Raw genomic sequence first — 15,869 nt, forward strand, 5'->3', positions numbered from 1 at the left:
CCTCCAGAGCAGACTGGGAGGTAACTATTTGGGTGAAAGTCATGGAGCTGGGGGGGTGGCCTGGGGAGCAGGCTGAAGGAGGGGGTGAGGCAGACAAGGAGGACACCAGTCAAGCCACCCACGGGGTCGCTGCTGTGGCCAGCCCCACCCAGTCCTCCTGAGAGCCCTCTGGGGGACTGTGTAGCACACGATCAGATTGTCCCCCCAACCCGAGGGTGCAAGGATGCCACTTTTGTCCCTCTCTTGTACCTGGCACGTCCGGCTGGCCCTGCCCAAGGACCAAGCCTGCATGGTTTCGGATGACTCCTGGGCACAGGAAGGCTCTTGGGGAAGAGGTGTGGGAACTGGCGCGGAACACCTTGCAGGGCCCTCACTGACTCACCCTGGGGTCATCACAGACCCTTCTCAGGACGTGCAGGGGCTCACAGCTGTCCTCCTTCTCTCCGTGGGCAGGCAATGTTGTCGTGCCATGTTTGGAGGTGCAGGTGGAATCCCACCTGGTGAGAACACGATCTGCTCACAGCAAGCCCAGGATGCTCGGCCCCTGCCCAGGGCTGGCTGGCTCCAGGAGCCTGGAGGACCACTTGGGACCTCAACTGGGCGTGGGGTGCTTGTAACAACCTGGATGAGCTGGTCTGAATTCTCAGCAGCCTGCATTCCAATAAGCAGGGGGGTATTTGCTCTTGGGTGAACACACCCTGCGTCTTCCCTTACTTAGGAGCCCGCATTCAGGGTTCTGAGAAACAGCAGACAGGGGAGAGTGTGCCTGAAGCCTGTTCCACAATGTCAGTTTCACTGGGCCTGACGAGTCCCCAAAGGGATAAATGATCAGACCTGGTTCAAGAGACCCGATTTTGGATATTATTAGGTGAACAGGTTTGAAGACAGATTCCAGTAGGTTTCAAATTAGGATAAACTTTCAGAGGTTAAGAATACCTTTTATTAACTTATTTTGAATGTGTGGTATGGCTACATCATTAGAAATAAGAACATGGTGAACTGTATTCAGTGAGACATCTCCCCTATCCTGCGTCTCCCCGACCTCTTCTCCCTTCTACCATCTCTGGCTTTTGGGTGACCTTTCTCAGTTCCTGTATGTTTGTGCCAGCAAACCTGGTTTTCTTTCTTTATAACCCAAGATAGCATAACATAGGCCCTATTGTCACCTGGTTTTATTTTATTTTTACTTAACGATCTCTTTTTAAGATCTTTCTGTCCCTGTACCTAGTGAGCAGACTGTTTTTCCCTCTTTACAGCTGCCTAGCGGCTCCTCTCATGCATGCGCCATACATTGTTTAACCATCCCCTGTGGCTGGATGTTTCAAATCTTGCTCTTACAAGAGATGCTACAAAGAATAACCACGTCCTTACATCATTTTGCACATGTGCATGTGTGTCTTTAAGATCAATTCCCAGAAGTGAAGTTACTGGGCCGGAAGGTATATGCATTTCTGATTTTAATAATATTGCCAAATGGCACTCCTTAGGGGTTGTACCAATTTATGCTTTCGCCAGCAGCATGAGAGAAGCTGTGTTTGGGGAGGGTTTTGGTTTCACAGATGAGTGGAGCAGAGACTTTTGAGATGAAAATACCACCCCGGACAAGTGTGAATGGAATGGATGAACTGAGCTGAGCTCAGACCCCTGAAGTCCTGGGGAAATGCTGAGCTTAGACACCGGAGGTCCCCAGGAAATGGAAATGCAGGAAGATGAGTAGGGAAGAGGCCTGGGACTGGAAAAGGAATGTGAGTGCATATTGTCTTGTGGAGCAAAGTAGGGAGTGTCTGATCAGGTACGTTAGCACCATGCTTTCCAGTCCAAATGAGCTGTTTAATGGGGAGCCGTTTTAGATTCTGTCTGGATCCAGTATTCCCAGGATGAGGGAACGGAAGGAGGGCTGGGAGGGAGAGGCTGGGCTGCAGCTGCTGGGCTGAGAAGTGGGAAGGGAGGCTGGGGCTGGAGGCAGGAGGGCAGGAAGGGGTCTGGGAAGTCCTGCCGGCATCCCCAGAGCCCAGCACACAGCCTGGCTCATGTGAGGTGCTTGGGAAATGTTGGAAACACAAACACAGCAAAGGAGTCAGGACACTGTGAAACTCCTCCCCAGAAACTTGAGAAGTCCACCTGTTTGCCTGCGACCAGATATGACTGGGAAGGATATCTGGGGGTGAGGCAGACCCATCTGTCGTCTTCAGCTCGGTCTCAGTCAGATCAGATGCCCTCTCTCTCTTATCCTAGTTGTTCCCTTTTAAAAATTCATCTCAAATTCGTCACAAATATTTATTGAGCACCTATATTGTGCCAGGCCCGGCTCTTGCTGCTGGGGCTTCAACACTTATATAGCCTCTGCCCTCGTGGATCAGAAATAAGCATTCCCATGAATGCATGCTTCCAGTTGTGCTCAGGGCCATGAAGGAAAGGAGGGCCCGGCTCTGCAAGAAGGTAGTCAGGAAAGGCTTCGCAGGGAAGTGACATTTAAGCTGAGATCCGCACAATGCTAGGAGTTAGCATGTCAAGGAAAAGAGAACAGCAACACTGGTAAAGGGAAACGTGTGCAAAGGCCTAGAGGTCAGGTTTGGGATTTGTGGAGCTGGAAGAAGGCCAGGGTGGCTGGAGCTCAGAGTAAGAGGGATCAAGGTGAGGCCGGGAAGAGGTGTAGGGAGCAGAGCATGCAGGGCTTGGAAGTCTCACCAAAGATTGTCTTATTTCCAAGTGCAATTGCAAAGCATTAATTAAAGTTGTTAAGCAAGGAAGGATGTTCAAATGCATATGTTTCGGAAAGATTGCTCATCCATGGGAAGTGGGCTGGGGCGGGTATAGGAGATATTGGGGAGCCTGGGGCATTGGGTGGTAGAGCTCACCTCACCCCTTCCTAGAGCCCAAGATCTTCCATTTGGGTGAGTGGTAAATGACAAATCGGGCGCTGATGTGACAAGAGTTTCCAAAGCCATCTTGTTTTGGGCACCAGAGTCACTTGCTCTCATCAGGAAGGCCCAGCTCCAGTCCTCAGGCCAGCGTCTCAGAGGACAGCCTGGAATCCAGCTGTTGGTAGAGGCAGGAGCTATGGGAATTTCCGCGGTGTGCGTGCTGAGGAGCACAGGACTGCTAGAGGTTTACTAGCAAAACAGGAGCTGGGAGTAAGCTAAACTGAGCCAAAGTGAAACAATCACTTTGCAGCAGGGCTTCTCAGAGCCTTTGGGAAATGTGTCTTATGAATGTTGAAGAGGGGCATAGAATGTAGCAGGTTCCCTACTTACTTTGAATCTTTTCTTCGGATTTGCTACCAAGTCTGAAAAACGCTGCTCCAAATATTTCCTGTTCGCATGTCTAGGGCATATTCGCTAGTGGGCATGCTCAGTTCCTTTTCTCAGAAAATCATCCTCTTTTAAAATACTAATGGGGAAGTGGATCAGTCCAGTGTCTTGTACCCAGAGTGGTGAGGAATTCTTCAGTGTTAGTGTGGATCAGCCTGCTTATCACAGAGAGCAGCCGCGTAGATTTTGTCACCCGTCTGGCCCATGCCTTACAAACAGTACTGCCCTGCCTGGCCTACTTAAGAATGTCACCATCAGTGGCCACCTCCCCTTGATCTCTTTCCTTTTCTCATGATCTCTTATTGGCTTTGGAAGAAATAATTTGACCCCTTTGATCAAGAACTGTGGTGCCCTCTTTTATGCAGTGGTCACAGGCCTGGCATTTCTGGTCTCCAAATTGTTATGTGATTCTCCCAGGCAGACCTGCTGAGGCCCATTTGTCTTCTTGGCTCTGTTGTGAAGTGTGTGTGGTGTCTTGCCAATGGGTTTCAGCCCCAGGCAAGTTCACTATGGATTCAGTGTGACCAAAGAAATTGACAGCAAAACGTTCTTGGGGTGAAAGGGTTATACCCAACTTTATTTCCAGGTGGCAGGTCAGTCACTAGAATCCCATTCATCAGAGTAAGTCTGTATGCAGCAGGCCAGTCTCTGCCTCCGGGCCCCTCTGTCCACACAGCTGTCCTCTGGGCCTCTGTCCTCAGTGCTGCCACCACTCCAGCCTCTGCTCTGCTCTCCTGCAGCCTTGTGGCTGTGCCACCGTGTCGTGCCCAGAGCACTGGGCAGAGCTCTTTTTATAGCGTCAACAGCCATGTATTGCCCACAGGTGTGCAGTGAGCTAGTCAACCAGGACCAGGGGAGAATCCTGGCCACAGGCACTCTCGTTTTATCCACATGCGGGCATTGCCACTGCATTTGGGGCTGTCCAAGGGGGTGGGCTCATTTCTGTCACCCTGCCCTGGTGTTTTGACCCTGCTGACGTGAGGAGAGACACTGACGAAGAGAAGCAACTCCACACAACGCTTTGTAGGAGGTTATGTCTTTATTGTACATTATTGGTAAGATAGGAACAAGGCCAGGATTCCACCTCCATGAACCCAGGAGAAGAACAGTCAGGACAATTATGTTCATCTGAGTGGGCAATGGAGGCCAGATCTTCCTGGGAAGTGGCCAGGAACTCAGGCTTAGGCCACGGGAGCCAGGCCCACCTGGTTGTTCGCCCTGTCGAAGACAGCAAAGTACTGGCGGATGAAGACATCCCCCAGGATCCAGAGCTCTCCGGAGGCGGTGGGGAGGTTCATGCCCTGGAAGCCACTGGCACAGCCCTGCTGGTTCTGGAGCAGAGGAGGAGGAGACGGGAGATGCGACACAGACTCAGCAGCGGTAGGTACAGGGGGTTAAGCATCAAGGGCCCCGGTCCACTGCAAGGTGGATGCAGGGAGCAGCTTCCTGCTCATGTCTTGGTGTGGCTTTTCTTGGCATGGGATCCGCCTAGATTAGCTCTTCACTGCACTACTGGTTTCCAGGGGTCACTAGATTTTATTCAGTTTTTCTGGCAGAGGCACAACCCCTAACATCAGCATGGGAGCTGAGGGTTTAGGGAGAACTCAGCTGCCGGGAAGGACTTTGGAAGCTCTGGTGACGCAGCCTTTTCTCATTATGCGGATCTGTCCAGTGGCAAACCAGATCAGCTGTCAGTCCTTTTCAATCTCTAGGGCACTGGGCCACAACCTTGGCTGCATATTAGAATCACTTGGGCAACTTTGAAAGACGTCCCTGCTCAGGCCTCACCCCTACTCAGTAAGGAGCATCGCTGGGGGTGCAGCTCAGACAGGTACTTCCTGCTAAACAAAACCCACCCCCTGGGCAAAGCTGGTTTCCATCTGGCATTATAACAGAAGGTAAAGAGTTCTCCTGCGGGCCATTGGACTAAAGATTTGTTAGCTGCTGAGACGGTAAGCCCTGGCTTTATGGAAGTTATGATTTCTGTTTGCTCAACCCTTTGTGGCTTTGATGGGGTCAGTCTCCCTTGGTTCCTCTGACCACACTCTGAGGGTGGGGGGAGCTGACAGCTCTAGCTGTTAGATGAGGAAACAGGTTGAGAGGGGCTGCAGCTTGGAATCAGCAGGCTGGTAATTGAGCCCCAGAGCTTGGATTCAGGGTCCAAGTGGAAATCCTCTCTTCCTACCATGAGCCTCTGCCTCACTCTTTCCCTTGAAGTGGGGTGGGGCAGTGTTGCATCCACATTCTCATTCACACGTTTATTTTAAATGTCTTCCTTTTCTCTGAAGCTGTCCAGAGCAGATGTCAGCTTCAGTGTGTGGAAGTGCTCAGGGGCAGTATGCGGCCGCGTCCTGTGAGGGCACATCTAGGCGGGTGGCCCCGAGCCCCCTTACCTGCAGGATGTAGGCACTGGCGGGCAGAGGGTACTGGATCCCGTTGATGGTGAAGACGATGTTGGGCAGGTTGTACATGGCTGAGCAGCTGACCACCATCTGGAAAGAGTGAGGGTTAGGAGGCCTGCATTCCTTCTGCGTGGCAGACCTGCCACTTGGGTCTGAACAGGGCAGTCAGGGATAGACTTACCTGGCCGTTTGAGTCCTCGCTGGCACCAATGTAGCTCTGGATGTTGGCGATGGCATTACTTGGGCCAGACAGCAGAGAGGTGCCTGTGTCAACAATGGCCTGGCAGCTCTCGCTGCAAGCAATGATCTCTCCGTCCATGGTGATGCTGAGGAAGAGATGTAAGTAAGGGTTCTCTGAGCCTCGAGGGAGTACATCTCCCCAAGGAGGAACCAGGTGACTCCAGAGGTCCATCCTCCCTACGCACTGGCCAGTACCTAAAACTGCAGCTTCTCTGATTGGCATGCTCATTCACCCATGCATTGATTTACTCAACAGATATTAACTGAGTGCCTACTCAGTGCTAGGCACTGGAAGATGCATAGCCAATCAAGGCAGCCACACAGTTTCTGGCTGCAGCGAGTTCACAGCCTGGCTGGAAGAGTTGTGATTGAGGAAGCGCACAACAGGGGAAGAGAAACTCAGGCCAGGTGAGGGTGGTGGCGTGGAGCCCCCAAGGAAGCCTTTTTGGGAAAGCAGACGCCCAGAGGTTGCCAAGAAGGTGACGAGCTGGAGAAGGACATCACAGGCAGAGGGGATGACAGGCGGGGGGTGATGGAGACAAGGGGAGCAGGGGCGGAGTTGGGGGCACTGTTGAGGTTTTAGCTTGGCTGGGGCAGATCTACGGTGACCAGCACGTGCCCCTTTGCCCAGGACTGTCGCAGTTTTCGTACTGAAAGCCTGGCATCCCAGGAATTTGCTCACTCCTGGGCAAGCCTGGGCCATTGGCCACCCTGGCAGGCTGGCTGGGGCAAGAACACCTGAGAGGGAGGTCACGTGGGGGAGGGGCGGGCTCTGGAGGGTGGGTGGGAGGCGACGGCCTGAGACACTGCTCGCCCTGTCCCTGGACTGAAAGCGGCATTTTCCCGAGGGTGGGAGGAGCGTTGTTCTGGTTCACAGGTCCCCTGAATCCTGAGATGGGTGGGCAGACGGGTCATCCGGCTCTCCCCAGGCATGCTGGGGGATTGTCCGGCCTCCTTGACCAGGAGACAGCTCTCCTCCCCAGTGACGTGCCTTCCTCAGGTCTCTTGGGCTTGGCCGGCTTCCACCTCCTCCTCTTCGGGTACATTTCCCTGCACTGGCTGTTCCAGGGGGGATTCTGGAGAGCTTAGTTAACTATGGGCCCCTAAAGAACTGAGATCTGGGGCCCATGCCAGGACGTTGCCCATCCATGGTGATCTCACCTGTCCACGGTGATCTGCCAGTAGCCCTCAGCAGAAAGGGGCACCCAGTTCAGGTTTCCAGTGTAGTAAGAAGTATCAATGCCACCAAACATCACCACGCTGCCACTCTGGCCATTACTGTGGAAAGTTGGGGGAAAAGATGGGAATTCATTTGCTCAACTGAACATCTACTGTGTGCATCCTAAGAGCTGCCCTTGACAGGGCTCTAGCCAGTGCCAGGAGCCATGCCGAGTGTGTTTCTTTCAATCCTTACACCAAGGCCCATACAGTAGTCTATTATTAGTATTATTACTACTACTACTTTTATTATTTCTATTTTATAGTGAGGAAACAGAGGCTCAGAGAAGTTAGGTGACTTGTCCAAGGTCACACAGCCAGGGAGTGCCAGGACCAAGATTAGAACCCAGGTCCTTCTGGCTGCAAAGTGTGTGGTTTCTGCGACATACTCTTAATGCCATGGAGACCTCAAGAGAAGTGAATGTAGAACAGCTTGCTCCAAAGGACTTGATTGTTCACTGGGTCTCAGCCAGGGGCAGTTTTGCCCCCAGGGGCCATTTGCCAATGTCTGGGAACATTTTTGATTCTCATGATTGGGTGAGAATAAGGGTGCTGCTGTCCTCTAGTAGGTGGAGGCCAGAGAGGTTGAAAAACATCTTAAAATGCACAGAACAGCCCCAACAGCAAGGAATTATCTGGTCCAAAATGCCACCAGTGCTGAGACTGGGAAACCCTGATTGAGCTGGAGATATATCCCCGTGTGAAATATCTGAGTACACATAAAGGCAGACTGTGTTTAAGAGTCTACGTGAATAATAAGTGGCCAAGAGGGGAAAAGGATAGAAGGGGCCTCCTGCTGTAAATTGCAGGGGTCCTTTTACTAGAATATTCATTTTCTAAATCTCTGCAGTTTTAAATTAGCCAGGAAGCAAAAGTAGGCAATGATAAAAAATTAATCACCAAAGAACTGGTCACAGATAAAATGGTCCCTGTGCACCCCACCCCAACTCTCCTGTAAACATCCGGCCGTACACTGCAACACAGAGATTATAGCAGAACAGTTAACAGCTAAAGAAAATCATCAATGGGGACAAATTGCTTCAGAAGAGAAGGATGTGAGTGCCACAGGCAAGTTGAGCGTGTCTGGAAAAGTGGTGACACGCTCAGATAGTCTTGCACAGATCTCTACTCAACCAAAACCAACCCTTGGTTTATTCTTTATGCATTTTTAGAATTAACTCATAGTCACACCTGGAACCTAGATTTTGTTAACTCATAAAAGAAACTTGTTTTCCTCATTAGAAGTTGCATTGTTCAAGATAAAAGTCCAGATGAAATCCTCCTTTCACTTTTTTGCTACGGAATTTTGGCCCCTAGTTTAGGTGGATTCACTTTAAATGGTGGTCTTTTGGGGGCCAGTGATGAGGAGATGGGTGCTGCAGGTCAATGGCTACTGACACTTGAGTTGTGTAAGTTAAGGTGATAAAGACTTACTTTAATAAAGTAAGAAGAATGAAGATGGTTCACTGGAGAGAAATTTGGCCTCATCCTCTCCAAAGATATACCTCTCAAGCCTTAGACATTAACCTTGCCATCCCATGCTTGCCAAGACCCTCTGGCCCTTTCCCAGCACAGGACAGCCCCTTGCTGGGCCCATGACCTCCCTACCCAACTCACGGGCTTAGGTAGACGGCGAAGAGGTCTTGGGAAACCAGACCCTGGTTCCATATGTTGTCAAAGACAGGTGTGGCCCCAGAGGAAGCGATGCTGGGATAGGCCAGACCCAGGATGCCGTCGAAGGGAGAGTAGTACAGGAAAGAGCCAGGCTCGGTCTCGCTCAGGCCGAAGATCTGGTTGGTGTCAGCGATGCCTCCGACCTGAGGAGAGGAACCCAAGATGGGCACGATCAGCTCGTGTTGAGCCCTGTGGGGCACCAGCCCTGGGCCCAGAGTGTTCCTGGCTCATCCCGTGTGGGATATGGCTTCTGGGGCATCAGGCTGGAAGGAGGGGCGAGGGACTGTGTCCAAGAACGCTTGTTTTTCCCCCTGGAAGTAACCACTGTGGCTGATCTCCAGGTGGTCACACTCTGTGCCTGGCTGTGAGGATTTGCTGCAGAACAGATGGTCACTTTGTGTTTGTTTCTAATGATTGGATGCAAAGCAGACCCCAGGCAAATCAGAGCTGCGACCCCTGCTGAGCCCTGGAGGGCCGTGGGGGCAGGGGGAGATGTCTGTGGGGCTCTTGTGACTCAGGTGGGCTGCAGGTGGGGGACGAGTGGGAGGAGGAGGTGCTGAAAGAGAATGGAGCCTTTTCCTGCCTTCTCCCCCGTCCAGACCACAGTGGTCATCTTGGGTGGGGCTGACGTTGGCTTATGGCACTAGGCAACCCGCACCCCTTACCCACTACTGCCCCACCTAGAAATGTCCATGACCTCTCTGCCACTTTCCCCTCCTGCATCCCCCCCTGTATCCCCTAGTCAGGTTACATTGTAACAACCGAGACCCATCTTGCTTGAATAACCTGGTTCTCAGGGGTGCTGCGGTCCCCAAGGTCCCTGGGAGATAGACCCAGGGCTGGGCAGCATGGGTGGTGAGCCAGGAGGTGCCCACCTGGACGGTGTCATATCCAAGGATGCCTGTCATGCTGCCAGTGCCATAGGTGATGGACACTGTCTGGCTGGTGGCCTGGTAGGTGGAGGACTGCTGGGGGTTGAAGAGGTTGTGATTGGCTGCAAGGGCAAGAAGTGATGTCGTCAGACTCCAAAGCCGAGTGGGACTCATGGACAGGGGTTGTCTTCCTGGGGTGGGTGCCTTGATTCTGGGTGGGTGGCACTTTGGAAGAGAAAGGTAACCTCTTCCCAGACTTGGAGCCCAAGCATTCGCAGGTTCCTTCGCCATCAGATTGGACCAGTTGGGACCATCTCACTGATGGAAGGTTCCTCGCCAACCCCCCCGGTCTCCCTAAGGACCCCTCAGGTGGACAGTGAGCAGAGCAGGCCTGTGGCTATGCATGGTGCACACTTCTCTGCCCCTGGACTGAACTCCTTGAGGGCAGGGACCATGTGCTATTCACCCCTTCATGCCCCAGGGCACCGAAGCCCAGGGTTTGGCACATAGTAGGTGCTCAGTAAATGCCTGTTGAGTGAACCCTTGAATGACACCAACAGGCTTGAAATTGGACCTGTTTGAAGCCCCTGAGTGTTCGGGGCTTCCAGGTCAGTTGGTGCTGAAGGGGCCTGGGCAGGGTAGGGCTGGGCAGGACCGGGCACTCACAGCAGGCAGGACTGGAGCAGTAGACCGAGGGCACCCACAGGTTGGAGGAGCCAGTGTCGAAGATGACCGTGAAATCCTGAGGGGGTGTTCCGATGCCGATGGTGCCAAAGTACTCCATCTGGCAGGGTGGGGACAGCACGGTTCACTGACTGGGGGCTCCCCAGCCTGCCTTCCCCAGGACAGTCTCTGGGTTGTGCCCTTAGCCCACCTGCTGTCCGTCCCTTCACTGTTTTTCTTGCCTTTCTCTCCATGTCCAATACATCCATCTTTCAAGGCCAGCCTCATCTCCCTTCCTCCTGAAAGTCTCCCTTGATTGCTCCCCTGCTACCCTTTGACTATTCTCTTCTAAGCACCATTAAAACCTAATACTAATCTGCTGTCCCCTCTTCAGCTCTTGTCCTGTATTTCTCGGTCTTGCCATCCTGGAGGATGTACATCCTGGGACATGTGGACCTTACAGCACCCAGCAAAGTAAACGCTTAAATATTTTGTTATTGAATTGCTGAGTGGGGGAGAAATAAGTCACCTAAAGATGGAAACCTCTCAAGATATCTTATTCCAGAATCTAGGTTTGTGCAGCATGTTTCAAGAAAAGGTGTTGTCAGATTCTTAGTTTTCAGAGGCTGCATTCTCCCTCTTGCCAGCACGGTTCCAGCCATGCTGCTCTTGCTCTTTTTTGATGGTGACAAGCTCGTTCCCATCCCAGGGCCTATTGCTATTCCTTGCGCTAGGAAAATGTTTATTCTAGATCTTTCGTTGGCTGGTTCCTTCTCATCAGTAATTCAGAGCTCTAGTCAAATGTCACCTCTGCCAAGAGGCCCTCCCTGACCACCTTATCTAAATGTGCCCCTTCCCCATTCTTTTTCTTTCTGTTCCTCCAATTAACTCATTTTTCTTTTGACACTTATTACCTGACATTATCTTACACACTTATGCATTTGTCTCTTGTTTATATTCCTAGATATTTCCACATCTTTCCTTATATTCTTCTCTAGACATTAAGCTTCAGGAACTTTCCTTATTCACCATTGTTTCCTCACTTTTTTTGCATAGAGCCTTTGGTACATAGTAGGTGTTTCATAAATAGTTGTTAAGTGAAAATATGGGCTAACCTGTACCAAGCTTTTACCAAGGGCCAACCAAGCCTTATGCTGAGTAACTCCAAAAAAAAAAAATTTTATTGCTTGAATTACTTGCAGCAACCCTCTTATGGCAGATATTAGTGGTTCTGTTTTACAGATAAGGAAACCGAGGCTTGCTCAGAGAATTTCAATGACTTGCTCAAGGCCAAGTGACTTGGAAGCGTTAGATTCCCAGCAGGTCTGGCAGATTTCATAGGCTAAGCTTTAATGACAGGCAACGTTGCTTCATACCCGTAGCCCTGTGCCGTTCAGAGAGGGGACACATGGTGTCTACGTAAGGGCAGGACATTGCCACTGGGCCCCAAATAGAAGAGTCAGATGGATCTTCCTGAAATTCCAATCTGATCCTGTCGATGCCCCTGGTTAAGGTGACTGGGTGGTAGTTAGGATGCGGAGCCCTATCCAGACTCTGCTCTGGCTCCCCCACCGCCCCTTGGGCCGGGCCTCACTTGGCATTTTGCTTCGGCCCTTGAGGGCACCTTTCCTCAAATGTTCTCTGCTCCCCGCTGGCACAGGGTCCGGCAGAAGCCCTCTGCTCTCTGGGACTCTCTCTGGTCCCCTGGGAACCCCTGCTCTCCCTTGACTGTCCGGGGGCCGGTGTCCCTGCCATGCTCTCCAGGCACGGAGCCCTCGGCTTGGTGGTACTTTTCTTGGTTTGGGAGGCTGGCTGATTACATGCTGGTGAGCTCCGTGAGGTCAGGGGCTGGGCCTGTCTTTGTTCGCTACTGCTTCCCCAGGGCCCAGCACGGTGCCTGACGCCTGACGCACAGGAGGTGTGAATATACGTAAACACAGGGTGAGTGAACAAAGGAGAGGCCCCTCTGACTGTTTTCCTGTGCTTCCTATGCCTCTGAGATCCCGGAGCAGCCCCTGCGGGGCCCCGCTCCAAGGCCCCCGGGAGCCCCTCTCTCCTCGGGGCCAAGTCTTGGCGGCCGCCCCGCCCCCTGCCCGTGCACTCACATCCATGTAGTTCTGCAGGGGCTGGTCGGCCATCATGTTGGCTGGCTCAGTGGGGAAGTACTTGTTGGCCAGGTTGACGCTGTGCGTCTGCAGGAACTCCTGCAGCTTGCCATGCTCGATCAGCTTCTGCCTCAGGGACTTCATTCTGACGAGGGGGACCCTGTGGCGGAGTGTTCATGAAGGGATGGTTTAGAGAAAGAAGAGTTTAGGCCAGGAGTCTGCTCGTGGGGTGCTGTGGGAGTCCCAGAAGGGAGCTGGCCCAAGAGAGGAAGAAGGAGGGAAGTCAGAGGGGAGCTGTCCCCACTTTGGGCCCGGGAACGCAGAGAGGTTGCCCCAAGCCCCACCGGCGCAGCCGGAGCTGGGAACCACACCCAGGCTGGACGTGAGGGCTGGTCTCCTCAGCTGCGCTGCCTCCCCCGAGGGCGGAGAGGGACAAGAAAGGAGACTCGAGACAGTCATAGGAGGAGAGAACTTGTAAGGCGGAAGAAGGGAAGAAGAGAAGTGTGGGAGGAAAGAGAGGCAGGGGACCGGCAGCGGAGGGAAGGAGCCCCCTGGCGCTCTTTGGGCCGGGAGTGCCACAGACTCACTTGAAGACCTTGCACTCAGAGAGCGCCACCAGGCCGAGCAGCAGCAGCCACTTCATGGTGCCCCTTGGATCCCAAGACCCCAGAGAAAGCCAGACGGGTGGACGGTAGGCAGCAGCGGGCGGGAGGTGCTCCTTATATACAGCCCAAGACCGGGAATCAGCCTTATCAGCCTCCAAGTGCCACCCATTATCCTCACCCGCAACAGAAAGTTTCCTGATAAGATTGTCGCCGCCCCTGAGCCATGTTCCGGTTGGGTAGCTTTCCACTGTAACCACATCCAACAGTTGGGGTGGGCCTGCAGAGAGAGCACGATGGAGTGGTAGCTTGTTTCTTAAGTAATGAAATGTGTTAAATCTTGACAAGCTGAGTATTTTGACAAAATCGGTCTGAAGTGCACTTACCATTGCACAGATGTCAAAGGAGTTAATTCTAACCTGTCCCACAGGGACACACGGCTGGGATTCTTGGGGAGCAGCTCCCCACAGAGCGGTGGGCCAGGTCCCTGTAGCTGGCACCCCAAAGCACATTTGTAGATTGGTTGTTTGGGACTCAGGGCACATCCCCCCCCACCCCCCCGAGAAATGTCATTCTTTGGAGTTACTGGCTGTCTAACTAGCCTACGGGCCTTATTATGCTCTGCTTCTCATGGCAGCTGGGCTGTCTTGGGAAAGTGGTGCATGTAGCACAGAGGAGGGAGGAAGATGTGGAGCAAGAGGGAGATTGCTGCCTTCCCTTCATGGAGGAAGGAAACCTGAACCAGACCAGGTTTGTCTTTGGAATCTGTGCCCTCACTTTCTGCACCCTTTCTCTTCCACCCTCTCAGGCTGCTCAAACCCTCCACTTTGAGATCCCACCTGGGTCTGACTCTCAGGTGAAGCATGCTTAAAACTTTGCTGAATTGGTGGCAGTGGAGCAAAGCAATCCAGGGAAATTCATACTAGCATGTGAATGACTTAGAAAGGTTCTCTTCTTAAAAGAGGAGGCTTCCCAACCCGATGGATTCTCTGCTTTGTGGAGTTTATTCAGTGGACAAAGTGGGGTGAAAAAAACTGATTTGGGAATTGCGGGGAAGGGGCATATGCAAGATGGAGGTCACCAGTAGGTAGCAAGCCCCACTTTTGGGTCTTGTTCTGAAATTGGATTCTCTGGGCCACCCACCCTTGGTTTTTCCAGCATCAGGAAACACAGATTCTATAAAAGCTCCAAATTCCCCGCAGTACCTCTAGGTGAGTATGGAGGGGTGGGCAGGGCAGCTTAAGACCCAGGGGTGGTTTATACAAAGCATGTTTGCATTTCAAACTCACCCATGAAAACATGTTTGTGTCCCAAATGCAGACCCTTGCCCTGTATTTTCCACTTCCACGCCTTTTGGTGCTGGCTTCCTCTCCTCTCCTCTGCCTCCTCAAGGCTTTCTCCTTTGACCTACCTCACCTTTGGGCTGATTTCAGCACTTGCACGGTGTTGTAGATGGTCCTGAAGATGCCTGCTCCTGTCTTGGAGCACCAGATGAAACCCCTGGCTCGAGGCTACCCCCGGGTGCGAGGAAGAGGTGTGCACTGGGTGGGGCTCATCAGGGCCTCCACAGTGTCTTACGCTGGGCAGGGGGTACTGGAATGCTCACCTGTTATTCTTCATCCTTTATGTCTGTGTTATGCATATCTGAAACAACTTAAAATCATTTTCTTGAAAAAAAGAAACATCTTTTGTGCGTACGTTGCAACTTGGAAATGGAAGGAGATGTGACTGGACGGCAGCAGGGTGCGTGAGGGAACCCTGAGGATGGAGACAGGAATGGACCATGGACTGTGAGGAGAGCATTACATGTGTTTTATTCAGCTTTCTTCTCCCTTGGTGAGTGGTAGGTGCATGGAAATGTTCAACATAGTCTTTTAATTAATCCCATGTACACTTGGCTTAGTGAAGAGTAGCTTGGGAATGTAGCTCAGAATAGGGTCATGATTCCATCATTAGCTGTTTTTGCCAGTTGCCAGCCAGTCTGGCAATTTACACAGAGTGACATTTTTCATATGTGTCTCTTCCTTAGCATTAGGGGAAGCAGGAAGCTTAGATTTATTGTCCTCTTACTCTTAGCTCGTTCTGGTGAGCAGCATTGCTCTCCTATTTTACAGATGAGGACCCTGAGGCACAGAGAAGTTGTGCCACTTGCCTGAGGTGACCCAGGTAATAAGTGACTGAGCAGGGGCTTGAATCTAGATCTCTGTTCACCCCCCGGGCCTTCTCCCTTACTCATGACTGGGGTTTATTGAGAGCCGTGGAAGAATCTTATGAAGAGCTCTGGCTCCAGGGTCTGGGTTTGAATCCTGGCCCTGCCTCTGAATAGCTGTAAGATCCTGGGCTAGGGATCCAGTCTCTCTGAGACCCAGTTTGCTCATCTGTGAAATGGGGATAATAGTACCACCAGTTTCATAGGACTGTTGTGAGGATTCAATAAGGAGTGCCAACCAGCCAACACAGTGGCTAAAATAGAAGCCACTGCCAACACCAAGTGCTGATGAGGATGCTGAGCAAGTGGGACTTTCCTGCATTGCAGGTGGAAATGCAAGTGGTGCAGCCACTTGGGAAAACAGCTTAGCAGTATCTTATAAAGGAAACATGCACTTACCATTTGACCCAGCAATTTCCCTACTGGGTATTTACTGAAAAAAAAAGAAAAAAAACCTATGTCCCCACAAAGACCTGTACATAAATGTTCATAACACAGTTTTTCATAATTGTCCAAAACTGGAAGCAACTTGAATGTCCTTTAGCTGCTCCCTGGACGATCAAAGAGTGACAG

General features: G+C 52.0%; 1 protein-coding gene across 1 annotated transcript; it reads right to left on the minus strand.

Moving 5' to 3' along the window:
- Positions 1-4,331: 4,331 nt before the first annotated feature.
- Positions 4,332-13,230, minus strand: LOC118931899 (pepsin A-like). Its single transcript, XM_036924847.2, has 9 exons — positions 13,073-13,230; positions 12,486-12,645; positions 10,384-10,501; positions 9,721-9,839; positions 8,789-8,988; positions 7,115-7,231; positions 5,895-6,039; positions 5,705-5,803; positions 4,332-4,642 (listed from the first exon to the last, which is right to left on the minus strand). The coding sequence occupies exons 1-9, from the start codon at positions 13,126-13,128 to the stop codon at positions 4,493-4,495; spliced, it is 1,164 nt and encodes a 387-aa protein (XP_036780742.1). The 5' UTR covers positions 13,129-13,230; the 3' UTR covers positions 4,332-4,492.
- Between the last annotated feature and the right edge of the window lie 2,639 nt (positions 13,231-15,869).

Source organism: Manis pentadactyla, chromosome 9, assembly GCF_030020395.1.
Source record: "Manis pentadactyla isolate mManPen7 chromosome 9, mManPen7.hap1, whole genome shotgun sequence".
In the NCBI taxonomy this organism is placed as follows: Eukaryota; Metazoa; Chordata; class Mammalia; order Pholidota; family Manidae; genus Manis; species Manis pentadactyla.

Bases quoted from the DNA above. Each gene is read 5' to 3' on its own strand.
- LOC118931899 (XM_036924847.2), bottom strand. From the start codon at position 13,128: ATGAAGTGGCTGCTGCTGCTCGGCCTGGTGGCGCTCTCTGAGTGCAAG. The intron at 12,646-13,072 runs GTGAGTCTGTGG...ACTCCGCCACAG, and splicing joins TCTGAGTGCAAGGTCTTCAA to GGTCCCCCTCGTCAGAATGA. The intron at 4,643-5,704 runs GTAAGGGGGCTC...CCTCTGCTCCAG, and splicing joins CCAGTGCCTACATCCTGCAG to AACCAGCAGGGCTGTGCCAG.